General features: G+C 51.7%; 2 protein-coding genes across 2 annotated transcripts; both read left to right on the forward strand.

The window, feature by feature from the left end:
- Nucleotides 1-972: 972 nt before the first annotated feature.
- On the forward strand, nucleotides 973-8,469 carry LOC308050653 (butyrophilin subfamily 2 member A2-like; the record flags this gene model as incomplete). Its single annotated transcript, XM_080360809.1, has 14 exons — nucleotides 973-991; nucleotides 1,096-1,116; nucleotides 1,200-1,220; nucleotides 1,330-1,350; nucleotides 1,603-1,623; nucleotides 2,013-2,033; nucleotides 2,354-2,374; nucleotides 2,464-2,484; nucleotides 2,634-2,654; nucleotides 2,938-2,958; nucleotides 4,133-4,156; nucleotides 4,385-4,405; nucleotides 4,501-4,521; nucleotides 5,988-8,469. 14 exons carry the CDS (start codon nucleotides 973-975, stop codon nucleotides 6,500-6,502), a joined length of 789 nt encoding a protein of 262 aa, XP_080216935.1. The 3' UTR covers nucleotides 6,503-8,469.
- A 3-nt stretch (nucleotides 8,470-8,472) lies between these two features.
- Nucleotides 8,473-21,994, forward strand: LOC308050654 (butyrophilin subfamily 3 member A3-like; the record flags this gene model as incomplete). The annotated part of the gene is made up of 14 exons (XM_080360810.1): nucleotides 8,473-9,342; nucleotides 10,134-10,481; nucleotides 12,410-12,697; nucleotides 12,780-12,884; nucleotides 13,039-13,059; nucleotides 13,290-13,310; nucleotides 13,408-13,440; nucleotides 14,390-15,057; nucleotides 17,045-17,449; nucleotides 18,945-19,040; nucleotides 19,201-19,431; nucleotides 19,576-19,598; nucleotides 19,678-19,784; nucleotides 21,450-21,994. Exons 1-14 carry the CDS (start codon nucleotides 9,249-9,251, stop codon nucleotides 21,992-21,994), a joined length of 2,985 nt encoding a protein of 994 aa, XP_080216936.1. The 5' UTR covers nucleotides 8,473-9,248.
- Nucleotides 21,995-25,373: the final 3,379 nt, after the last annotated feature.

Here is a 25,373-nt window from a genome sequence, read left to right on the forward strand (position 1 = left end):
ACCCACCCCAGGTCCCATTGGCCTTCATGGTCTCCCATCCAAGCACTGACCGGGCCTGACCCTGCTTAGCTTCCCACATCACACGAGATGGGGCGTTCTCAGGGTGCTGTGGCTGTATATATTCTATACGTATATAAGTTCCTCAAGTGTATCTTGACAGTATCTGCACTAAGCCCTTTATTCAAGGGCAGAGCAGAGGGGCGAGAGAACCTCTCTGCACCCAGCTGGTCTCCCATCCAAGTGCTGACCGGGCCCGACCCTGCTTAGCTTCCCACATCACATGAGATGGGGCGTTCTCAGGGTGCTGTGGCTGCATATATTATACATATATACATACATATGACTTCCCCAAGTATATCCTGATAGTATTTGAATTAAGCCCTTAGTTGAAGGGCACAGAAGAGGGGCAGGAGAACCTCTCTGACCTACCGACCACCCCCTTCTAACCCCCCCCAGGTCCCATTGTCTTCCTGGCCCCAAGGGCCCAGTGCTGGCTTATGGTCCCCCTGCTGTCCCCAGGACCCCCAGGTCCCTTCTCACCGCTCCACCAGCCCCTTCCCAACCCACACTGGGGCTGTTCTGCCCATATACAACACTATACACTTGTTCTATTGCATTGAATTCCTTGCAGCCTGTGCAGGTCTCTGGGTGACAGCACAACTCCCAGTGTCACCCAGTTTGGTGCCTCTGCTCCCTCACCCAACTCATTGATGAATATATGGAATAATATAGGCCCTATACTAACCCCTGGGGCACTGCATTAGATCCAGGTGTCCAACTGGACTCTGCCCCATTGACCACGACTCTCTGGCTTCTTTCCTTCACCCATTCAGTCCATCTTATGTCCTCATAGAAGTCAATGAGGTTGGGCAAGCACGACTCCCCCTTAGTTGCCCACCCCTAATGACCCTCTTATACTTTATATACCTTGAAATGGCACCAAGGATGAGTTGTCCCATCACTTTCCCAGGGATGGAGATAAGGCCGACCGGTCTATAGTTCCCCAGGTCCTTCTTCACTCCTCAGGCACCTCTATTCCCATCTATCGACACTAAAAACCCCCATTAAAATTAACCCTTTAATTCTATTTTTCAGGCGAACTCACCGCAGACGTCGGTGAGTGATTATTCCCCATTAATTCCAATTGGTAGATGGGAACGATAAGCCCGGAATCATCATTTATTCCCCTTAATTCTTAGGCGAGTGCAACAGGAAACTCCGTAAGCGCCTTTTAAACCGCTGAGATTTCAACATTTATTGTGGCGTCGGAACAAATAAAAAGCAACATCACAAAACCCCTGTTTTCCGCTTTATTTCCTCTATTTCAAGGCCGACACGCGGCAGAAATCGGTGAGAAATTTCCCTATTTTGCTCAAAATTGACATATTTTGGTGCTTTTTTTCCCCGCGTATCCAAAATCGTTAAGGGCCTCGTTTATATTTTAATCAAGTTTCGCTGTGTGAAACTGGGATATTTTCGATAAATACTCCCCAAAATACGATTCCCACATAGAAAACCAGCTCTAAATTAAACCTTGCGCAGAGTTTGACTTGTACAGCTCAATTACACGCTAATTAATTGTTAATTTCTTCTTATTTATAGCGGAACGGGACGAGAAAATCCGTAAGTTCCCCCACACACATTCCATATTTTCTCTGTTTATAAATGAGCAACGTGAACCTGGAAATACCCACGAGGGGGGAAATAAAGAGAATTAAACATAAAATCAGAAATAAACCAATTAAACCCCATATTTCCCTTAATTTTTGGCTGATTCAGCGTTTTCCTTCCTCCCTCAAAACCCCAATTTGCGTCACTTTTGGGTCTTTGGGGGCGCCCGAGCGCGTTTTCCACCCCTAAATATTAATTTAATCAAGACTATTTTAAGCAATAAACGTGCTAATAAATAAATTAAAGTCATTTTAAAAGCCCGATGATAATTAAAATCTAAATTACTCAAAGGCAAAAGCGATTTATTGTCATTTATCCCATTTCTTTTGGTTTTATTTTAGGGGAAAACGAAGCGGAAATAAGTAAGTTATAATTGCATGTAATATATATTCATATATATTCCTTATATATACATATAATCTCAACATAATTTCAATTGATTTTAAATGTTCACCAAATTATTTCACATTCAAATAGAATAAAAAGGGGGTTTCTCTGCTTAAGTTCCCTGTGAATCCATTTAAAGAAATGGGGTGAAAAAGGTGAATTTAGGGTTTGAATTGAGGGCTGTTGTTTCTATATTGTGAATCTATAGTTATAAATTATAGAACATGTTGGATTTTGGTGCTAAAAAGCTCTTTTTCAATCTAAAATGCCTCTTTAATGTGATTTTTAATTCAAGGGTTCCTGACCGAGCTGCTCGGTATGTGAATAATTCAACGTTCAGAACGTGAAATCTGAGGGAAAAACAGCCCAAATTGGTAAAAAACATCAATTTTGTCCTTTTTGCAGGGGACCGAGATTTGGAAATTCGTGAGTTTATCCCACGGAATCTTCTCCAAAAAAAAAAAAAAAAAAGGGAGAAATTCCCATATTTTGACTTTTTTTATTACAAAAAAATCTAAATTTGGTGGCAAAATGATTCGATGGATTAATTTTTCTCTATTTTCCTTGATTTTTAGGCAACCAGGATTGTGTTATTAGTGAGTGCGGGGGTTGATGTGCTGGGGGTGGTTTCGCTGCTTCTGGTTGGGCTTTAAAATCCCTAAATTAATTTCATTAGGTACAAAATAATCCAATTAAGAGGCGTGAGAGTATCAGGTTTGGCTTAAACACGTTGATTAATTGAATTAAGTAAAGGAGAAATTGAATTAAGTAAAAATAAATGGAATTAAGTATAAATAAATGGAATTAAGGGGTGTGTGAGTGTCCGCCCCCGTTAGAGAAAAGCGTTAATTAAATAAATGTCATTATTTCAATTTTCAGGGAAGTTGCGGGAGGAGCTTGGTGAGTTGGTTTTATTCCTTTTATTACATTAATTTGGGGGTTTTTGGGGGGGTGGAGGATTTGGCTGCTTTGATAATGGCTGGTTGTACAAGACATTGGATGGTGATGCGTGGGAAAGGTTTATCTTGCACTTGGCAAACATATATATATATACATATATATATGTGTGTGTGTAGTATATGCAGCCACACCCCCCTGAGAACGCCCCATCTCATGTGATGTGGGAAGCTAAGCAGGGTCGGGCCCGGTCAGTGCTTGGATGGGAGACCAGCTCGTCCAGAGAGGTTCTCCTGCCCCTCTGCTCTGCCCTTGGATAAAGGGTTTAGTTCGCATACTATCAGGGTACACTTGGGGAACTCATACGTACATGTATGTATAGATATATATGAATTATATGTAGCCACAGCCCCCTGAGAACGCCCTATCTCATGTGATCTGGGAAGCTAAGCAGGGTCGGGCCCGGTCAGTGCTTGGATGGGAGACCAGATGGGAAGGAGGGTGGTCAGTAGGTCAGAGAGGTTCTCCTGCCCTTCTACTCTGCCACTGTAAAAAAGGGCAGGATATACTTGGGGAACATGTATATATATATATACATATATATATATATAGCCATAGCATTCTGAGAACGCCCAGTCTCATGTGATGTGGGAAGTTAAGCAGGGTTGGGCCCGGTCAGTGCTTGGATGGGAGACCATGAAGGCCAATGGGACCTGGGGTGGATTAGAAGGGGTGGTCAGTAGGTCAGAGAGGTTCTCCTGCCCCTCTGCGCTGCCCTTGACTAACGGGTTTAGTTCACATACTATCAAGATATACTTGGGGAACTTATATACATATATATAATATATGGAGCCACACCACCCTGAGAACGCCCCATCTCATGTGATGCGGGAAGCTAAGCAGGATCAGGCCCGGTCAGTGCTTGGATGGGAGACCAGGTGGTACAGAGAGGTTCTCCTGCCGCTCTGCTCTGCCCTGGTGAGGCCGCACCTGGAACATTGTGGCCAGTTTTGGATCTTTCCAGGTCTCTCTTCCAATCTCTGACATTCTGGGATTCTGTGTTTTGTTGTTTTTTTCCTCATAATTGGGGTTGTTGTGTTCTCTATAATTTCAAATTGTGCAGGTGACGATTAAAAATGAAATTATAACAATTTATGCCTTATTTTCTTTTCTTTAGTGGAATTAAAGTATCGAGAAGCTGGTAAGTGAATTATTTTCCTTCCTATTGAAAATAGAATATTCAAGGGGATTTGTAATTAAACATTTGATAATATACTCAAATACCCAAATTACCCAAACGACGCCCCCTAATTATGCAAGAACCCCCAATTTGACCAATTCCACCTTTTTTTGGACAAAACTCCTTTTCCGCTTTGAAAACCCTCATTAAAATGCCTTTTAAATTGGTTTGAATTGATTATTTCCGCAGGAAATCGCGTCAACGAGCACAGTAAGTGAGTTTTTCACCCTTTTACCAACCCCTTTGGCTTTTGGAACCTGAATTTAGATCATTGCTCATCGTTCATTTTCTATCGTGCGATTTAGGGAAAGAGGAAGAAAAAATTGGTGAGTAATTTAGAAATTTCCCCCTTTTCTTTTTTTCCCCTTTTCTTTTTCACCCTATTTTCTTGCCGTTTCCCTTTTCCGCCCCATTTTCCTGCAATTTCCGCCCCGTTTTCCCGCCATTTCCCTTTTCTGCCCCATTTTCCTGCCATTTCCACTCCATTTTTTCTCACCATTTCCTGTTTCCGCCCCCTTTTCCCGCCATTTCCACCCCCTTTTCCCGCCGTTTCCGCCCCCTTTTCCCGCCATTTCCTTTTTCCGCCCCGTTTTCCCACCGTTTCCTTTATCCGCCCCGTTTTCCCACCGTTTCCCTTTTCCACCCTGTTTTCCCACCGTTTCCCTTTTCCACCCTGTTTTCCCACCATTTCCTTTATCCGCCCCATTTTCTTGCCATTTCCCTTTTCTGCCCTGTTTTCCCGCCGTTTCCACCCCGTTTTCTCGCCATTTCCCTTTTCCACCCCGTTTTCCCGCCGTTTTCACCCTGTTTTCCCGCTGTTTCCCTTTTCCGCCCTATTTTCCTGCCGTTTCCACCCCGTTTTCCCACCGTTTCCTTTATCCACCCCTTTTTCTCGCTGTTTCCCGTTTCCGCCCCGTCTTCCCGCCATTTCCGCCCCGTCTTCCCGCCGTTTCCGCCCCGTCTTCCCACCATTTCCCTTTTCCGCCCCGTCTTCCCACCATTTCCCTTTTCCGCCCCGTCTTCCCACCATTTCCCTTTTCCGCCCCGTTTTCCCACCATTTCCCTTTTCCGCCCCGTTTTCCCACCATTTCCACCCCGTTTTCCCACCGTTTCCCTTTTCCACCCCATTTCTTCACTATTTCCCTTTTCCGCCCCGTTTTCCCACCATTTCCCGCCGTTTCCGCCCCCTTTTCCTGCCGTTTCCGCCCCATTTTCCCGTCGTTTCCTGTATCCGCCCCATTTTCCCACCATTTCCCTTTTCCGCCCCGTTTTCTCGCCATTTCCTTTATTCACCCCCTTTTCCCGCCATTTCCTTTATCCGCCCCGTTTTCCCACCGTTTCCCTTTTCCACCCTGTTTTCCCACCATTTCCTTTATCCGCCCCGTTTTCTTGCCATTTCCCTTTTCTGCCCCGTTTTTCCGCCGTTTCCACCCCTTTTTCCCGCCGTTTACTTTATCCACCTCGTTTTCTTGCCATTTCCCTTTTCCACCCTGTTTTCTCACCATTTCCCTTTTCTGCCCCGTTTTCCCATCATTTCCCTTTTCCGCCTCGTTTTCCCGCCATTTCTGTCCCGTTTTCCCACCGTTTCCTTTATCCGCCCCGTTTTCCCACCATTTCCCTTTTCCGCCTCGTTTTCCTGCCTTTTCCGCCCCATTTTCCCACTGTTTCCTTTATCCGCCCCGTTTTCTCGCCATTTCCCGCCGTTTCCGCCCCGTTTTCCCGCCGTTTCCTTTATCCTCCCCGTTTTCTCACCACTTCCCTTTTCCTCCCCGTTTTCCCGCCGTTTCCGCAGCCGACGTGACCCTGGACGCCGGGACCGCGCACCCGCGCCTCCTGCTGTCCCACGACCTGCGCTCGGTGCGCTGGGAGTTCGGCCCCGACGCGCCCCCCGACGGCCCCGAGCGCTTCGACGCCGACCCCTGCGTCCTGGGCCACCAAAGCTTCACCTCGGGCCGCCACACCTGGACCGTCGACCTGACCCGCGGCCAGTTCTGCGCTGTGGGCGTCACCAAAGAGTCGCGGCCGCGCAAAGGACCAGGCGCCTTCACCCCCGAGGGCGGCGTCTGGGCCCTGCAGCGCTGGGGCTTCAAAAACAGGGCCCTGACCGACCCCCCCGTCCTCCTGGACCTGCCGCGCGTGCCCAAAAAGATCCGGATTTGCCTCGATTACGAGCGGGGGGAAGTGGCGTTTTTCGACGCGGAGAACCGGGCGCCCATCTTCAGGTTCCCGCCCGCGGTGTTCGCCGGCGAGCAGCTCCGGCCGTGGTTTTGGGTGGAATTTGGGTCCGTCTCGTTGGTTCGGCCTTGAGTGGTGGAGCTGCCGCGTTCCGTGGGGATTCCAACAGTTTTGGTGGTTTGGGGAAGCGGGATGGAAAATGGAACCACGTGGAACCACTTTGAACCACGTCGAACCACGTCAAACCTCATTGAGCCACGTCCAACCACGTCGAACCACGTCGAACCACGTCAAACCTCATTGAGCCACGTCCAAACACGTCGAACCACGTCGAACCACGTCAAACCTCATTGAGCCACGTCCAAACACGTCGAACCACGTCGAACCACGTCAAACCTCATTGAGCCACGTCCAACCACGTCGAACCACGTCGAACCACGTCAAACCTCATTGAGCCACGTCCAACCACGTCGAACCACGTCGAACCACGTCAAACCTCATTGAGCCACGTCCAACCACGTCGAACCACGTCGAACCACGTCAAACCTCATTGAGCCACGTCCAACCACGTCGAACCACGTCGAACCACGTCAAACCTCATTGAGCCACGTCCAAACACGTCGAACCACGTCCAACCTCATCGAACCACGTCAAACCTCATTGAGCCACGTCCAACCACGTCAAACCACGTCGAACCACGTTGAACCACATCAAACCTCATCGAACCACATTGAACTACGTCGAACCACGTTGAACCACATCAAACCTCATCAAACCACATTGAACTACGTCGAACCACATTGAACCACATCAAACCTCATCGAACCACGTCAAACCTCATCGAACCACGTCAAACCTCATCGAGCCACGTCGAACCTCATCAAACTACATCAAACCTCATCGAGCCACGTCAAGCCACGTCGAACCACGTCGAACCTCGTTGAACCATGTCGAACCACGTCAAACCTCATCAAACTACATCAAACCTCATCGAGCCACGTCGAGCCTCGTTGAACCATGTCGAACCACGTCAAACCTCATCAAACTACATCAAACCTCATCGAGCCACGTCGAGCCACGTCGAACCATGTTGAACCTCATGGAACCATGTCGAGCCACGTCAAACCTCGTCAAGCCACGTCAAGCCATATCGAGCCACGTCGAGCCATATCGAGCCACGTCGAACCTCGTCAAACCATGTTGAACCTCATGGAACCATGTCGAGCCAGGTCGAGCCACATCGAGCCACGTCAAACCTCGTCGAACCACGTCAGACCTCATCAAACTACATCAAACCTCATCGAACAACGTCGAGCCACGTCAAACCTCATCAAACCGCGTTCTCCGCCGTTCTGAACCATCCCGCATGTCCCCAGCGGAAGGTACCAGAAGGTCGGCCCGACCTCAACGTCTTCCAGTTGGAGTTGACGTGGAAACTTCAACTGTTTGAGTCGGTTTTGGAGTAGATGGGAGCAATTAACATTATGGGTGGGCAACTGTTGAGGAACCTTCTTGGCCAACTATTGAGGAACCTTCTTGGCCAACTATTGAGGGACCTTCTTGGCCAACCATTGAGGAGCTTCTTGGCCAACCATTGAGGGACTTTCTTGGGCGACCATTGAGGAGCTTCTTGGCCAACCATTGAGGGACCTTCTTGGGTGACCATTGAGGAGCTTCTTGGGCGATCATTGAGGACCTTCTTGGGCGACCATTGAGGAGCTTCTTGGCCAACCATTGAGGGACCTTCTTGGGCGACCATTGAGGAGCTTCTTGGCCAACCATTGAGGAGCTTCTTGGCCAACCATTGAGGAGCTTCTTGGCCAACCATTGAGGAGCTTCTTGGCCAACCATTGAGGAGCTTCTTGGCCAACCATTGAGGAGCTTCTTGGCCAACCATTGAGGAGCTTCTTGGCCAACCATTGAGGAGCTTCTTGGCCAACCATTGAGGGACCTTCACCAACCATTGAGGAGCTTCTTGGCCAACCATTGAAGAACCTTAATTAAGACCTTCATTAACACTAATTAATTCCCCTTTAAGCCCAGCTCATTTCCCCCCCACGTTGCCCAGTGGGTCCTTCAATAAACCACAAGAACCTCCAGAGCGTTCGGTTCTTTTTCCGGCGGGTGGTAATTACCGTAATTACTGTAATCACCACTCCTTCTGTCATTGGGTGGAGAGGGGTGAAATATATAACAACATCTAATTTCCGCTCGGTTTTTAATCCTCTTCTCTAACTAACGACCAATTTAGCAACTTTAAATTAACACCGCGCCGTTTCAAACGCACGTTTTCCTCCGTTAAACCCATTTTTAGCCACTTTAAGTGGCTATTTCACCACTTTAAGCCGCTATTTTGCAATATCGGGGGAGTTTTGCTGCTCCGGGTTCAGTTTCCAGTGCGTCCCCCCCCAATTTGGGGCCGTTTGGGACGCCCCAAACCCCCAAATTTTACCCAATCACCCCCAAATTTGCTTCTATTTTTCCTTCCTTTTAAATTGTTCTTTTTCGCCTTTTTCCGGGGGGGGCGAAGCCGCAAACGCGTCCGGAAACCTGATCTTAAATGGTTAAAACTGGGTGTAACTTTAAGCCTGGCTCAGCCCCAGGATGACTTTGCATTTCCGGAACAGGGAGGGGTAGAAATTCAGTTACATTTCCCGTTTCTAAAGCAATGTAGAAGCAAATTTGGGAGGGGGGGACACCCCTTTTCTATCCCCCCCACCTTAAACAGCATTTTTTTCCCCACTATCGGCGGCTTTTTGGGGCATTTTTGGAGGTTTTTCGGTGCGTTTTTATAGGTTTTTTGGGGTGTTTTGGGGGCATTTTTGGAGGTTTCGGGGGGGGGGATTCACCCCTTTGTCCCCCCCCCCAACAGCTCTAGATGCGGCTCCCCAGTTTTTTTGTGGTTTTCCCCAGTTTTGGGGGGATTTTCCCCAGTTTTTGGGGGGTTTTCCATCTCTTCCAGCCAGGATCAGGTAGGGACCCCTATGGGGGGGCGCTTGGGGGGCAGATGTGGGGCTAGGGGGGAGGAAATAAAGGGGGGAATAATTGATAATAAAGGGGGGAATAATCGATAATGAAGGGAGGAAATAATTGATAATAAAGGGAGAATCATTGATAATAAATAAAGGGGGAAATAATTGATAATAAAGGGGGAATCATTGATAATAAGTAAAGGGGGAAATAATTGATAATAAAGGGGGAGATGATAATAAAGGGGGAATCATTGATAATAAATAAAGGGGGAAAAAATGATAATAAATAAAGGGGGAAATAAATGATAATAAAGGGGAAATAATTGATAATAGAGCGGGGAATAATTGATAATAAAGGGGGAAATAATTGATAATAAAGGGGGAAATAATTGATAATAAAGGGAGGAATAATTGATAATAATTATTTCTAATTATTTCTAATAATATTATAACAATTATTCCTATCATGTACATCCAACAGTCTCAAGTCGCACCGGGGGAGCTTGAGGTGGGAAATTTGGGGTAATTTCTTCCCAAAAAGGGTCGTCAGGACGTGTCCCAAATACCCAGAAATGGGGTTTTGGGGGACATTTTAGTGACATTTGGGGTTCCCACTCAGACTCCACCATCGTGGGGGTCGTTTCCACCCCAAATCACAATTGGGCACGTTCCACGTCGCTCCTGTTGACCTGAGTCTTGGCGTCCCCCCGAAACCTTCGTCACTGCATGTCGTTGTCTGCGTAATTAAGGTTAATTAATTAACGTAGATATACAATGATGTGTCTTTCCAGCCGCGTTCAGGGTGGTGGGGCCGGGCCGCCCCCTCCCGGCCGCCGTGGGGAGCGACGTCGTCCTCTCTTGTCACTTGTCCCCCAAAAGCGACGCTCGCCCCATGGAGATCCGGTGGATCCGCCACCAGATTGCCGAGACCGTCCATCACTACCGGGCCGGCAAGGACCAATATGGCGAGCAGCTCCGCGACTACGAAGGTAGGACCGAACTGGTGCGAGACGGGCTCGCCGACGGGGACATCAACCTTCGCATCGCCCGCGTCAAACCGTCCGACGACGGTCAGTACGTCTGCACCGTGGAGAACGGACCCGACTACCAAGAGGCCACCGTGGAGCTGGAGGTGACAGGTGTGTCCCCCTGTCCCATCCTCACGTCCGTCCGTCACGTGCTGGGGGGGTTTTGGGGATGAAGCTCCGCGATTTGGCTTTGCTGGGTGAGGGGCGTCCTTGTGATGTTGGGGACAAGGGGTTGAGAAGCTACGGGTGTCACCCAAACCAAGGGTGGGACCTTGGGGTGGTTTGGGGGAGATACGGGGTCGTTTGGCGCCTATTCCCTCCGGTTCCTGCGCAATTTGGGGTGGTTTTGGTGATGCCGGGACCTGCTGAGGTGTGTGGTGGTGAGTTTGGTCTCTGCCGTTGGGTTGGATGTTGAGTTTGGTCTCTGCCGTTGGGTTGGGTGTTGAGTTTGGTCTCTGCCGTTGGGTTGGGTGTTGAGTTTGGTCTTTGCCATTAGTTTCAGGGGTTGAGTTTGGTCTTTGCCATTGGGTTGGGTGTTTGAGTTTGGTCTCTGCCATTAGTTTTGTGTGTTGAGTTTGGTCTTTGCCCTTGGCTTGGCCGTTGAGTTTGGTCTTTGCCCTTGGGTTGGCTGTTGAGTTTGGTCTTAGATGTTGGTTTCAGGGGTTGAGTTTGGTCTTTGCTGTTGGGTTGGCTGCTGAGTTTACTCTTCACCGTTGGGCCAAGGGCTGAGTTTGCTGTTGGGTCAGGGTTGAGTTTGCTCTTCATTGTTGGGTCATGCTTTGAGTTTGCTCTTCACCGTTGTGTTGGCTGTTGAGTTTGGTCTTCATTGTTGGGTTGGGGTTGAGTTTGCTCTTCATTGTTGGGTCAGGGGTTGAGTTTGCTCTTCATTGTTGGGTTGACTGTTGAGTTCACTCTTCACCGTTGGGTCAGGGGTTGCATTTGCTCTTCACCATTGGGTCAGGGGTTGAGTTGGCTCTTCACCATTGGGTCACGGTTTGAGTTGGCTCTTCACCATTGGGTCAGGGGTTGAGTTGGCTCTTCACCATTGGGTCAGGGGTTGAGTTGGCTCTTCACCATTGGGTCAGGGGTTGAGTTGGCTCTTCACCATTGGGTCACGGGTTGAGTTGGCTCTTCACCATTGGGTCAGGGGTTGAGTTGGCTCTTCACCATTGGGTCAGGGGTTGAGTTGGCTCTTCACCATTGGGTCACGGGTTGAGTTGGCTCTTCACCATTGGGTCAGGGGTTGAGTTGGCTCTTCACCATTGGGTCAGGGGTTGAGTTGGCTCTTCACCATTGGGTCAGGGGTTGAGTTGGCTCTTCACCATTGGGTCAAGGGTTGGGTTTGCTCTTCACCATTGGGTCAGGGGTTGAGTTGGCTCTTCACCATTGGGTCACGGTTTGAGTTGGCTCTTCACCATTGGGTCAGGGGTTGAGTTGGCTCTTCACCATTGGGTCAGGGGTTGAGTTGGCTCTTCACCATTGGGTCACGGTTTAAGTTGGCTCTTCACCATTGGGTCAGGGGTTGAGTTGGCTCTTCACCATTGGGTCAGGGGTTGAGTTGGCTCTTCACCATTGGGTCAGGGGTTGAGTTGGCTCTTCACCATTGGGTCACGGTTTGAGTTGGCTCTTCACCATTGGGTCAGGGGTTGAGTTGGCTCTTCACCATTGGGTCAGGGGTTGAGTTTGCTCTTTACCATTGGGTCAGGGGTTGAGTTGGCTCTTCACCATTGGGTCACGGTTTGAGTTGGCTCTTCACCATTGGGTCAGGGGTTGAGTTGGCTCTTCACCATTGGGTCAGGGGTTGAGTTGGCTCTTCACCATTGGGTCAAGGGTTGGGTTTGCTCTTCACCATTGGGTCAGAGGTTGAGTTTGCTCTTCACCATTGGGTTAGGGGTTGGGTTTGCTCTTCACCATTGGGTCAGGGCTTGGGTTTGCTCTTCACCGTTGGGTCATGGGTTGAGTTTGCTCTTGACCATTGGGTTGGCGGTTGGGTTGGCTCTTCACCGTTGGGTCCAGCCCACCCCCTCCTCCTCTCCCAGCCGTGGGCTCCGTCCCTCACCTCTCCCTGGAGTCCTACGAGGACGGCGGCATCCGGCTGCTTTGCCGCTCGGCCGGTTGGTACCCCCAGCCCGAGGTGCTGTGGAGAGACCCCAGCGGGCGCCACCTCCCGCCCGCGTCCCAGCGCCGCTCGCCCGACCAGAGCGGCCTGTTCGCCGTCGAAGACGCCATCGTGGTCACCAAGAACGGCGATGGCTCGGGAACATGGTCCTGCATGGTGCGCAACAGCCGCTTCCGCCAGGAGCAGGAGTCGTCACTGCACATCTCAGGTTCGCGGATGGGTTATTTTCTTCACCTTTAAGGATTTCTCCTCATAAACCCTTTTCCCGACACTTTTCTTGGCTCTTGCAGCTCCGTTCTTCGACAACGCTCGTCCCTTCATGGCGGCGCTCGGCGTGTTCCTCGTCCTCTCGCTGGTGCTAATGGGGCTCAGCGCTTATCTCTACAGGAGAAAACGTACGTTTGGGTTGGACAAAATGAGGGGTTTTCACTTCAAAAGGGCGAAGTGGGGAGAGGAAAAGGTGGGGGAGGCCCAAGAGAACCCTCTTGAGGTGCCACCATCCATGGCCACGTTCTCCTCACCCTCCTCTTTCTCCCCTTTGCTTTGCAGTGATACAGACGCGCCAGTTGGGTGAGTCCTTCCCACCCCAAAAACCCCCAAAAAAGCCAAAATCCCCCCTAAAAAAACACCCCCTCCCCCCCCAAATTGAGCCCGTATGGGGAGGGTTTTGGCGCTGGAGCTTCTCAAGTCCAAACTCAACCTCCTTGCAACCAAGAAGCTCTTGTCCCGCTCCCCCAAAATCTTGGGGTGTCCCTCATGTGTCATGTCCCCCAAAATGATGGTTTTTTGGTGTTTTTTAGGCGAACAAGCTGAGGAACTGGGTGAGTGGTTGTGATGGGTCCCGTCCCCCCACGTCCCTTTGGTCCCTCCCGATTGGGGACATTGGGGACGTCACCAACTCTCGTTTCTCCTTCGCAGTGTGGAGGAAATTTCTGCTTCCTCAGAATCCAGGTAACTGGTGATTTTTGGGTCATTTTGGGTCATTTTCCTCCCTTTTTCCACAGTGCAGGGGATTAAACTTCCCACCAGAGCTGGGCCTGGCTTAAGGCAGGGCTAAATTTGGCTTAAACCTGGCCTGGGAAGGTGTTTTCATTCCAGGGCCCACGCGGTTTTAAATATTTAGCCATTTGAAACCAACATTTGGCCACTTAAACCCGACATTTGGCCGCTTAAACCCGACATTTGGCCGCTTAAACCCGACATTTGGCCGCTTAAACCCGACATTTGGCCGCTTAAACCCGATATTTAACTACTTAAGGTCTATATCTAACTACTTAAAACTGATATTTGACTCCTTAAAATCGATATTTGACCACTTAAAACCGATATTTGACTACTTAGAATTGATATTTGACCACTTAAAACCGATATTTGACTACTTAAAATTGATATTTGACCACTTAAAACCGATATTTGACTGCTTAAAATTGATATGTAACCACTTAAAACCGCTATTTAACTACTTAAAACCGATATGTAACCACTTAAAACCCGTATTTGACCACTTAAACCCCATATTTGACCACTTAAAACCCATATTGAACCACTTAAAACAGCGACGCGTTGATTTTAAATAGCAAGACTTCCATTAAAAATGGGCAAATATCGGTTTTAAGTTGATATTTTGCACTTTGAAGTAAATATTTCACCATACCGAGGCCTTTTGCTCCAGGGACCGATTTGGCAACTCAACCCCCCCCAAAACCTCTTTTATTTGCCCCGTTTTCTTCCTTTCCCAACAAATCCTTGTCCCCATGACCCATCCCAGTTTGGCCTCGCTACCACCCCTATTTTGGGGACGTTTAGGCGGAAAAAGGCGCCGAAACGGGCAAATTTTGCGCGGGTGGATGCGATTTAGAGCCACGGGGTGGTGCGACCGACATCCCTTTGTCCTCGACAGACGTGGTGACGCTGGACACCGACACAGCCCACGCCAACCTGGTCCTGTCCAATGACCTGCGCAGCGTCCACTGGGAGAGCTCAAAGCTCAGCCTACCTGAGACCAACCGGAGGTTTAAGTCGCGCTGTTGCGTTTTGGGCCGGGAGGGGTTCAAAGAGGGGAGACACTGCTGGGGGGTGACAATAGAGGGACAAGTGGGGGGCGACTCGTGGTGGGGGTTGGGGGTGGCCGAGGAATCGGTGGGGAAAGTGGAATTTAGGGAGTTAAGCTCGGAAAAAGGCGTCTGGGCCGTCCAGCACCGTAACGGACAATTTGTGTCCCTCACGTCCCCCCGGACCCCTTTGGCGTTGTCCCCCATCCCCAAAAGCGTCTGGGTGTTCCTGGACTGGGCCGAGGGGACGGTGGCGTTCGTCGATGGCGGGAGCGGCGCCGAATTTTGGCGGTTTGGCCCCGTTTCCTTCGGTGATGAGAAGATCCACCCCTGGTTCCGCGTGGAGACAGGGGCAACGCGGCTGTGCCTGCGGGACGGGCCCCCCCGGCCCCCCGGGGACAATGCGGACCCCAAAATTGCTCCCGACGCCTCCCTGGAGCCTCTGCTGGGAGGTAAAGGGGCCGAAATCACCCTCTGCCCCCTCCCAGATCAAACTGGGGATCCCGGTGGCCCTGCGGTCTGAACTGGGGGTCCCAGCAACCCTGGGATCCAGACTGGGGGTCCCAGCACCCCTGGGGTTCAAACTGGGGGTCCCAGCACCCCTGGGATCCAAACTGGGGGTCCCAGTGCCCCTGGGGTGGAATTGTATGGTTTTTGGATTTGCATCAAATTGCAGTTTTGGATTTATGTTTCATTGGTGATTTTTATATGTTTTTATATATCTATACATATTCTGGACTGTGGTTGTTTTGGATTTGTGCTGAATTGGATTATTAATATCTGTTATTTGTGCTGAACTGGGTCTGCGGGTCTTTCCCTTTGTGTCCTGCCCGAGATATTCAATTAATATTTGGAAAATATCAGAATAATTCCGTATTTCCCAAACAGCCACCTGGTAAAGCTTTTTATGGGCTTTGTGGTGGGTTTTTGATGTTTTCCTTGTGATTTTGGGCCGGTTGATGCGTCTTTGGGTGATGTTGGGGGGTTTGGTTTATTCAAACACAAAATGGCGGCCAAAGGGGCATAAAGTCACCTCAAAACACAAAATGGGGGCACAAAGTCACCTCAAGATACAAAATGGCGGCCAAAGTGGCACAAAATCGCCTCAAAATACAAAATGGCGGCCAAAGGGGCACAAAATCACCTCAAGATACAAAATGGGGGCACAAAGTCGCCTCAAAATACAAAATGGTGGAAAAGGGACAGAAAATCACCTCAAAATACAAAATGGCGGCCAAAGGGGCATAAAGTCACCTCAAAACACAAAATGGGGGCACAAAGTCACCTGAAAATACAAAATGGCGGCCAAAGTGGCACAAAATTGCCTCAAAATACAAAATGGCGGCCAAAGGGGCACAAAATCACCTCAAGATACAAAATGGGAGCACAAAGTCACCTCAAAATACAAAATGGTGGAAAAGGGGCAGAAAATCACCTCAAAATACAAAATGGCGGCCAAAGGGGCACCAAATCACCTCAAGATACAAAATGGGAGCACAAAGTCACCTCAAAATACAAAATGGTGGAAAAGGGGCAGAAAATCACCTCAAAATACAAAATGGCGGCCAAAGGGGCACCAAATCACCTCAAGATACAAAATGGGGGCACAAAGTCACCTCAAGATAAAAAATGGGGGCCAAAGGGGCACAAAGTCACCTCAAAATACAAAATGGCAGCCAAAGGGGCACCAAATCACCTCAAAATACAAAATGGGAGCACAAAGTCACCTCAAAATACAAAATGGTGGAAAAGGGGCAGAAAATCACCTCAAAATACAAAATGGCGGCCAAAGGGGCACCAAATCACCTCAAGATACAAAATGGGAGCACAAAGTCACCTCAAAATACAAAATGGTGGAAAAGGGGCAGAAAATCACCTCAAAATACAAAATGGCGGCCAAAGGGGCACCAAATCACCTCAAGATACAAAATGGGGGCACAAAGTCACCTCAAGATAAAAAATGGGGGCCAAAGGGGCACAAAGTCACCTCAAAATACAAAATGGCAGCCAAAGGGGCACCAAATCGCCTCAAAATACAAAATGGGGGCACAAAGTCACCTCAAGATAAAAAATGGGGGCCAAAGGGGCACAAAATCACCTCAAAGTGTAAAATGGGGGCACCAAGTAACCTCAAAATACAAAATGGCGGGAGGGACACATTGGGGTGGTCCGAAAAGTGACCTTGAGGTGGCTGAGCAGGTTTTGGGGTGAAAATCATCACTTCTGGCACAAAGAACGTGGTCCTGCGAGCCACCTGCACCCCAAGGAGAAGCCGGGGGGGACGTGTCCCCTATGGGGCAACCTCGGCGTGCTTGTGTCCCCCAAGCGGGACATGGCGGCTCCTCCAGATGTTCTCCCCCCCCCGCCCCCCGCCTCCTCCAGCTGTTCTCCTGCAGTGGTTTTGTGGTGGGGAAGTCCCCACCCAGCCGCCTCCATATCAGCTCCGGTTTCGTTTCTGCTGAAGAACTTCCCTCCTGAACTTCGCCCCGTCCCGCCCTCCCGAGGCAGAAACGGAGCCATTGAACGCCATGGCACCACGGCGACGCCGCGAGAAGGCTCCGTGTTCCCTTTGCCGGGAGCCCTTCAAGACCTTGTTGATCTTCAAGGGCTGTGGCCATGGCATCTGCGGCTCCTGCACCAGCCGGTTGCGCGTGGACACCACCAAGACGTGTCCCCAATGTCTCCTCGTCCCTCCGGGGGACAGCGATGGCGACGAGGGGCGCTCGAGCGATGGAGGGGACGGCGACCAACGGGCGGCGAAGCCCCCCAAGAAGTGCCCGGAGCATGGAGAAGCGCTGGAGATGTTCTGCAGGGAGGAGGGACGGCCGGTCTGCCGGCGCTGCGCCGTGTCGCCCACCCATCGCACGCACCTCGCGGTGCCCATCGAGGAGGTGGCCGAGGAGCACAAGGTACAGACATGGCCGCCCGCGGTCGTCTCAGTTTTGTTGGTGAAATGTGTTAGAACATGGCAAAACTTAATTGATTTCCTTGTTTGGGGGGAGCTGGGATTTTTGGTGATGAATCCTGCTGGTTCTGGTTGGGTGGTTTAGGGGGAAATGGTTGCGGAAGGTTAAGTGACATGACCAAGGTTATCATGGGGGGTGTCTGAAGCATAAGGTGCCCAAGTGTCACATCCCTGAGTTGAGAGTTGTGTCGAGACCCTTGAAATCAGGGACAAATGCAGGGGCACAAAGTCACCTCAAAATACAAAATGGCGGCCAAGGGGGCATAAAACCACCTCAAGATACAAAATGGGGGCACAAAGTCTCCTCAAGATACAAAATGGTGGTCAAAGGGGCACAAAATCAACTCAAGATAAAAAATGGTGGCCAAAGGGCACAAAATCAACTCAAGATAAAAAATGGCGGCCAAAGGGGCACAAAATCGCCTCAAGATACAAAATGGGGGCCAAAGGGGCACAAAATCACCTCAAGATACAAAATGGGGGCACGAAATCACCTCAAAACACAAAATGGCGGCCAAAGGGGCACAAAATCACCTCAAGATACAAAATGGGAGCACAAAGTCTCCTCAAGATACAAAATGGGGGCCAAAGGGCACAAAATCAACTCAAGATACAAAATGGCGGCCAAAGGGGCACAAAGTCACCTGAAGAAACAAAATGGGGGCCAAAGGGGCACAAAATCACCTCAAGATACAAAATAGGGGCACAAAGTCTCCTCAAGATACAAAATGGGGGCCAAAGGGGCACAAAATCAATTCAAGATACAAAATGGCGGCCAAAGGGCACCAAATCAATTCAAGATACAAAATAGGGGCACAAAGTCACCTCAAAATACAAAATGGCGGCCAAAGGGGCACAAAATCACCTCAAAGTACAAAACGAGGGCACAAAGTCACCTCAAGATACAAAATGGTGGCCAAAGGGGCACAAAATCACCTCAAGATACAAAATGGGGGCACAAAGTCACCTCAAGATACAAAATGGTGGCCAAAGGGGCACAAAATCACCTCAAGATACAAAATGGGGGCACAAAGTCACCTCAAGATAAAAAATGGGGGCCAAAGAGGCACAAAATCACCTCAAAATACAAAATGGCGGCCAAAGGGGCACCAAGTCACCTCAAAATACACAAATGGGGGCACGAAATCACCTCCAGGATTTTGGGTGCTGGCCCTACATCTGCTGGGACTTTGAAGATGGATTTTGCATATATTTGTATTATTTTCTCCATGAAATTAGCAGCATTAGTAAAACATCTTTAATTGTTCCAACTCTCCTTCCATTCCCTGTATTTAGTGGGTCAACAATCCATGGGTTTTATTGTTTATAATCCACCCTTGATGGTCGCGGTGACGTTGGGGGTCGGTTTCTCCACCCGAGGACGCCCATGGCGGTTGTCCCCACCTCCATGACTCTCATGGTCGCTTCCCCCCAACCAGGCGAAGCTGGAGGTTCTTGTGAAGCTCCTCCAAGAGCACAAGTTGGACCTTCAGAGCCGGATGTCCCAGGAGGAGAAGAAGTTGGACGAGTGGAAGGTGAGAATTGACCCATCCCAAGCAGTTTTGGCTTGTCCCATAACGCTCCTCCTCGCCCACGCTGGGACCACGCCATGACACCCCACCTCCCGATTGGTTTCCACCGCCATTTCTCTGTTGTTTCCCTCATTTTTTTGGCCTTTTCCTTCCCCTCTCCAAGGGTAAAACCTCCAGAGAGAGCGAGAAGCTGGAGAAGGAGTTCGAGAAGCTCCATGACTTCCTGTATGACGAAGAGGAGAAGCTCCAGCAGAGGCTGAAGGGGGAGAAGAAGGCAACGGCCACCAAGCTGCGCAGCAACATCACCCAGATGGCGGAGCAGAGCCAGGAGCTGGGGCTCCTCATCCGCAAGATCAACAGGAGGTGCCAGCAGCCACCTTTGGGGCTCCTGAAGGTGAGAACCTGCCTTGGGTTGACCCCACTGGCTTCATGGAGGCGTCACCACCACCTCCCGCACGCCTATCTCCATAAATAACCAGCATATCCACTTCGGAGTGTGAATTTCTTCTTTATTTTCCTCATTTCTGTTCGTTTTCAGGACGTGGAGAAGCTCCTGAGCAGGTACCGTGTTGCCCATGGGACCCATGGGAGGGTTTGGAGGTGGCGGTGGAGTCACCGTTTCCACGTCTTTCTTCCCAAGGAGCCAAAATGTCCGCGTGTGGAAACCAGACGTGGTTCCCATTGATCTCCAAGGGACGTACGACACCGCCACCGGCTTCATTTTTGGATTTTTAGACCAATTTAAAGGTGAGTGCGGGTCCCTCGGCGTCCCCGGTGGGTTTGGCACCCATCAGCACCCAAGGGTTCCATCTGGAGGTCTCAGAGGTGGGTTCCATGGCCCACACAAGGGGGAGATGCGGTTGGTGTCTCCATCAATAGAAAGGTTTGGTGAAGAACTCAACGTCTCTCACGGGTGGAGCGCCCTGAAGACTAATTAAGACGTTCACGCTTAATTAAACATCGGGCTTGTGGTTGGACTCACTGATCTCAAGGGTCTTTTCCAAACCTGATGATTTGGTGATTCTTGAGGTTCTCAGGGACACGGTTTAGTTGGGTTGTGGTTGGACTCCATCTCGAAGGCCTCTTCCAACCAAAGTGATGACTATCCTACGGTTCTTGGGGTGCAGGAAGGACCCAACATGGAGTTGAGGCCACTTGGGCAGGTCGACTCCATCTTATGGTCCTAAATATCGAATTCTACGATTCTTGGGGTGCAGGAAGGACCCAACATGGAGCTGAGGCCACTTGGGCAGGTCAACTCCATCTTATGGTCCTAAATATTGAGTCTATCCTATGATTCTTGGAGCTGAGGTCACTTGGACAAGTTGACTCAATCTCATGGTCCTAAATATTGAGTTCTACAATTCTTGGGTCATAGGAAGGACCCAACGTGGAGCTGAGGTCACTTGGGCAGGTCGACTCCATGTTATGGTCCTAAATATCAAGTTCTGTGGTTCCTGGGTTGCAGGAAGGACCCAACATGGAGCTGAGGTCACTTGGGCAGATCTACTCCACTGTATGGTCCTAAATATCAAGTTCTATGATTCTTGGGGTGCAGGAAGGACCCAACATGGACCTGAGGCCGCTTGGGCAGGTCGACTCCATCTTATGGTCCTAAATATCAAGTTCTATGGTTCTTGGGGTGCAGGAAGGACCCAACATGGAGCTGAGGCCACTTGGGCAGGTCAACTCCATCTTATGGTCCTGAATATTGAGTTCTATCCTACAATTCTTGGGTCATAGGAAGGACCCAACATGGAGCTGAGGCCACTTGGGCAGGTCGACTCCACCTTATGGTCCTAAATATCAAGTTCTACGGTTCTTGGGGTGCAGGAAGGACCCAACATGGAGCTGAGGCCACTTGGGCAGGTCGACTCCACCTTATGGTCCTAAATATCAAGTTCTACGGTTCTTGCGGTGCAGGAAGGACCCAACATGGAGCTGAGGCCACTTGGGCAGGTCGACTCCATCTTATGGTCCTAAATATCAAGTTCTACGGTTCTTGGGGTGCAGGAAGGACCCAACATGGAGCTGAGGCCACTTGGGCAGGTCGACTCCACCTTATGGTCCTAAATATCAAGTTCTACGGTTCTTGGGGTGCAGGAAGGACCCAACATGGAGCTGAGGCCACTTGGGCAGGTCGACTCCACCTTATGGTCCTAAATATCAAGTTCTACGGTTCTTGCGGTGCAGGAAGGACCCAACATGGAGCTGAGGCCACTTGGGCAGGTCGACTCCATCTTATGGTCCTAAATATCAAGTTCTACGGTTCTTGGGGTGCAGGAAGGACCCAACATGGAGCTGAGGCCACTTGGGCGGATCAACTCCATCTTATGGTCCTAAATATCGCTGGTGGACGCTCAATAGCGCCACCCCACCTCCATCGTGCCGTTCTTCCTCTCTCCCCTCCAGTGGCCATGACCTTGGACCCAACGTCCGCCCACCGCAGCCTCGTGGTGTCGACGGACGGCCGCTCGGTGCGACACGGGGACGCGCGGCGGGACGTCCCCCCCGACCCCCGGCGCTTCGACCCCTACGTCTTCGTGCTGGGCTCGCGGCGCATCACGTCGGGACGCTGCTACTGGGAGGTGGACGTGGGCGACAAGACCGAGTGGGACCTCGGGGTGTGCAAGGAGGCGGCCATGAGGAAGGGGATGGGTCCTCTCAACCCCCCGGCCGGCTTCTGGAGGTTGTGGTTGAGGAACGGCGACCGCTACAAGGCCCTGGCGTCGCGTCCCGTCGCCGTCTCGGTGGCGGCGAAGCCGCGGCGGGTGGGGATCTACTTGGATTACGATGGCGGGGACGTCACCTTCTACGACGCCACCAACCGAAGGCACCTCTACACCTACAGCGGGGCCTTCGCCGGGGCCCTGCGGCCGCTCTTCAGCCCCGGCTTGGCCCGCGGGGGCGCCAACGCCGAGCCCCTGGTGCTCTGCTGCACTTTTGGGCCAAAATGAGGGAGATTTTCAGGCCCGGTTACGTCAGGGTCACTTGTTGCATTGCACGTTGCACGGGGCCATTGCACACACTTGTTGCATTGCAGGGGGCCGTTGCACACACTTGTCGCATTGCACGTTGCATGGGGCCATTGCACACACTTGTTGCATCGCACGGGGCCGTTGCACACGCTTGTCACATTGCACATTGCATGGGGCCATTGCACACGCTTGTTGCATCGCACAGGGCCATTGCACGCACTTGTTGCATTGCACGGGGCTGTTGCACACGCTTGTCGCATTGCTCGTTGCATGGGGCCATTGCACACGCTTGTTGCATCACACGTTGCACGGGGCCATTGCACACGCTTGTTGCATCGCACGGGGCCATTGCACACACTTGTTGCATTGCACATTACACGGGGACGTTGCACACGCTTGTCGCATTGCACATTGCACGGGGCCATTGCACACACTTGTTGCATTGCACGGGGCCGTTGCACACGCTTGTCGCATTGCTCGTTGCATGGGGCCATTGCACACGCTTGTTGCATCACACGTTGCACGGGGCCATTGCACACGCTTGTTGCATCGCACGGGGCCATTGCACACGCTTGTCGCATTGCACATTGCACGGGGCCATTGCACACACTTGTTGCATCGCACGGGGCCGTTGCACACGCTTGTCGCATTGCACGTTGCATGGGGCCATTGCACACGCTTGTTGCATCACACGTTGCACGGGGCCATTGCACACGCTTGTTGCATCGCACGGGGCCATTGCACACACTTGTTGCATTGCACATTACACGGGGACGTTGCACACGCTTGTCGCATTGCACATTGCACGGGGCCATTGCACACACTTGTTGCATTGCACGGGGCCATTGCACACGCTTGTCGCATTGCACGTTGCATGGGGCCATTGCACACGCTTGTCACATTGCACATTGCATGGGGCCATTGCACACGCTTGTTGCATCGCAAGGGGCCATTGCACGCACTTGTTGCATCGCACGGGGCTGTTGCACACGCTTGTCGCATTGCTCGTTGCATGGGGCCATTGCACACGCTTGTTGCATCACACGTTGCACGGGGCCATTGCACACGCTTGTTGCATCGCACGGGGCCATTGCACACACTTGTTGCATTGCACATTACACGGGGACGTTGCACACGCTTGTCGCATTGCACATTGCACGGGGCCATTGCACACACTTGTTGCATCGCACAGGGCCGTTGCACACGCTTGTCGCATTGCTCGTTGCATGGGGCCATTGCACACACTTGTTGCATCACACGTTGCACGGGGCCATTGCACACGCTTGTTGCATCGCACGGGGCCATTGCACACACTTGTTGCATTGCAGGGGGCCGTTGCACACACTTGTCGCATTGCACGTTGCATGGGGCCATTGCACACACTTGTTGCATCGCACGGGGCCGTTGCACACGCTTGTCACATTGCACATTGCATGGGGCCATTGCACACGCTTGTTGCATCGCACAGGGCCATTGCACGCACTTGTTGCATCGCACGGGGCTGTTGCACACGCTTGTCGCATTGCTCGTTGCATGGGGCCATTGCACACGCTTGTTGCATCACACGTTGCACGGGGCCATTGCACACGCTTGTTGCATCGCACGGGGCCATTGCACACACTTGTTGCATTGCACATTACACGGGGACGTTGCACACGCTTGTCGCATTGCACATTGCACGGGGCCATTGCACACACTTGTCGCATTGCACGGGGCCGTTGCACACGCTTGTCGCATTGCACGTTGCATGGGGCCATTGCACACGCTTGTCACATTGCACATTGCATGGGGCCATTGCACACGCTTGTTGCATCGCAAGGGGCCATTGCACGCACTTGTTGCATTGCACGGGGCTGTTGCACACGCTTGTCGCATTGCTCGTTGCATGGGGCCATTGCACACGCTTGTTGCATCACACGTTGCACGGGGCCATTGCACACGCTTGTTGCATCGCACGGGGCCATTGCACACACTTGTTGCATTGCACATTACACGGGGACGTTGCACACGCTTGTCGCATTGCACATTGCACGGGGCCATTGCACACACTTGTTGCATCGCACGGGGCCGTTGCACACGCTTGTCGCATTGCACGTTGCATGAGGCCATTGCACACGCTTGTCACATTGCACATTGCACGGGGCCATTGCACACGCTTGTTGCATCGCAAGGGGCCGTTGCACATGCTTGTCGCATCGCATGGGGCCGTTGCACACGCTTGTTGCATTGCACGTTGCACGGGGCCATTGCACACGCTTGTTGCATTGCACGTTGCACGGGGCCATTGCACACACTTGTTGCATCGCTGGGTGAGCCTGGGGGGCACGGGGACCGGGGGGACGGGGACAGCGGCCCGGGTGACACGGACCCCCCTCACCGCTCTGCTCCCGCTCGCAGGTTACGCTCCCCTCCCCGGAGACAACTACCCCGCAGGTAACGGCGCGTCCCGCCCGTCCCGTCCCGTCCCCATCCACGGGCCGTGTCCCCTCCTGCATCCCCACTGTCCCCCCAGGCAGCACCTGAGGACCCCGCACGGTGACCCCCTGGCCGCGACGGCAGCGCCATGTCACCGTCACCCTGGGGGTGGCACCACGCTGCCCACAATAAAGACACTCTGTGGTGACAAGGGGGTTCGGTGTGGGGCATCGCGCCGAGGGGGACGGGCTGGGGACACTCGGGGGGTGACACCGGGCGCGAGGGACAATGTGCACGGGGAACAAGAAACAAGGGACACCGGGAATAAGGGACATTGGGTGCAGGGGACACTGGGTGTAGGGGACACTGGGCACAGGGACACAAGAAACAAGGGACACCGGAAACAAGGGACACTGGGAACAAGGGACAGTGGGCACAGGGGACATTGGGTGCAGGGGACACTGGGCACAAGGGACACCAGGAACAAGGGACACTGGGCACAGGGGACACTGGGTGTAGGGGACACAAGAAACACGGGACACCAGAACAAGGGACACTAGGAACAAGGGACACTGGGCACAGGGGACACTGGGCACAGGGACACAGAAACAAGGGACACCAGAACAAGGGACACTGGGCACAGGGACACCGGGAACAAGTGACACTGGGCACAGGGGACACTGGGCACAGGGGACATCAAGAACAAGGGACACCAGGAACAAGTGACACTGGGCACAGGGGACACTGGGCACAGGGACACAAGAAACACGGGACACCAGAACAAGGGACACTGGGCACAGGGACACCGGGAACAAGTGACACTGGGCACAGGGGACACTGGGCACAGGGGACACTGGGCACAGGGACACAAGAAACAAGGGACACCAGAACAAGTGACACTGGGCACAGGGGACACCAGGAACAGGGGACAATGGGCACAGGG

This window comes from Nesoenas mayeri, assembly GCF_963082525.1.
Source record: "Nesoenas mayeri genome assembly, chromosome: 29".
In the NCBI taxonomy this organism is placed as follows: domain Eukaryota; kingdom Metazoa; phylum Chordata; class Aves; order Columbiformes; family Columbidae; genus Nesoenas; species Nesoenas mayeri.